Source organism: Trypanosoma theileri (assembly GCF_002087225.1).
Source record: "Trypanosoma theileri isolate Edinburgh chromosome Unknown TM35_Tth_22_V1, whole genome shotgun sequence".
Taxonomy (NCBI): domain Eukaryota; phylum Euglenozoa; class Kinetoplastea; order Trypanosomatida; family Trypanosomatidae; genus Trypanosoma; species Trypanosoma theileri.
This window is the reverse complement of record NW_021639864.1, coordinates 79,298-80,872: the sequence shown is the minus strand read 5'-3', so window position 1 is coordinate 80,872 and position 1,575 is coordinate 79,298. Positions and strand designations below refer to the sequence as shown.

At 40.7% G+C, this 1,575-nt stretch overlaps 1 protein-coding gene across 1 annotated transcript; it reads left to right on the top strand.

Moving 5' to 3' along the window:
* Positions 1-165: 165 nt before the first annotated feature.
* Positions 166-1,275, top strand: TM35_000221360 (uncharacterized protein; the record flags this gene model as incomplete). The annotated part of the gene is made up of 1 exon (XM_029027183.1): positions 166-1,275. One exon carries the CDS (start codon positions 166-168, stop codon positions 1,273-1,275), a length of 1,110 nt encoding a protein of 369 aa, XP_028881403.1.
* Positions 1,276-1,575: the final 300 nt, after the last annotated feature.

Here is a 1,575-nt window from a genome sequence, read left to right as displayed (position 1 = left end):
TATATATATATATATATATATATATATATATATTCCTCATCAATATCTTATTTCTCTCCCTTTCTCTCTCTCTCTCTCTCTATATATATATATATATATATATAAATTTCCAAAAAATACAAAAAAAAAAAACAATAGACGGCTGTTGGTGTGTGTAGTGGGGGAATGTCTAGTGATGCTGTGCGGGCGGCACTTGAAAGTGGACTCTGGCGTGAGAAGAAGGACCAAAAGTCCGGCCGGTCGTATTTCGTCAACACACAAACACGTGTTTCCGTGTGGGACCTCGCCCGTGAACTCGCCCGCTCCCAGCCAACAACCAAAACAACGACTGCAAAAACAAAGGGAAAAGACACTGCCGAGAGTTTAACCGCCGAGCGGAAGGAACAGGCACGGCGATGGCAACAGCAGGAGTCGAATCTCACCGAGCGCGTAATGGCGTTGGAGCGGGAAAAGGTGCGGCTGGAGAGTGAGATCACTGTACTGCAGGAACCCGCACGGGCAGAGGCGGAGGTCCTGCAGGAACAACACCAGCAACTCTGCGATGCAAAGAAGAGTCTCGAGGCCATCATGGCAAGTGATCTGCAGCTGCGAAGGGAAAAGACGATGGAGTTGCAACAACTCCAGACAAAATTGGATACTTTGCGATTAAATCGTCAACAGGAACTGGAGGCATTTGCAGTCCTTAAGAAAAGACTAGCACAACTTCAACAGGAACATGCAGAAGCCGTAGTAGATCTTGAACGAGAAGAAAATCTCATAGAAACATTGCGTGAGGAACACAACCGAGAAGAGCGACTTTTAGAGGATGCCATTCAAGAAGAGGCTCGTCTGAAGGAATTTATGAAGATAAGAAGTGGAGAGGTGGATCGCATGAAAGCGGAACTAAAGGGATTATGTCAACGAAAAGCAGAACTACAACAATACCACCAACAACTCGCAGCAGAGATGGCAGAGGATGTGAAAGATATAAATGAAGATAGATCACAAGAAGGTTTATCTTCATCTATGCCACTTCTTTCTCACCTGCAAGATGAGGTCTCACGAAGACGGAAAAGTTTACAACAGTTAAAACAAAAACAACATCTTGTAAATGAGGCGGAGTGGATGGAAGTGGAAAGTGCAGAACTGCAACACCTCCGAGCTTCAACAAATGCTGAAGTACGTCAATTAGCGTTATTCACAAAGGAATTAAGTGATCAAGTACGGGTGGTGCTTCCATTGGTGGAATCTATTAAACGTGATGTTGAGAAGCTAATGGAAGAGTTGGAGACTTAAACCACTTTTTTATTTTTATTTTGGTGGGGGTTTATTTCTCTGGAGATAATATTATCGAAAATCTTTTAGTGCAATAGTGGCTTTTGTAATATATATATATATATACCTTCTTTCTTTCTTATATATTTATTCCTCTCTTGTTATGGCTTCCTTCTCTTCGTGTATAGGGAGTATCATTTTTTTTTTTTTCTCGAATGCCTTGTTTTTACTCTTTTTCTCTTCTCTTTGTTTCTTCTTTTTCTTCTAAATGTTATGTTTATTTCTCTATCTTTACAAAAAAAAAAAAAAAAAAAAAAAAAA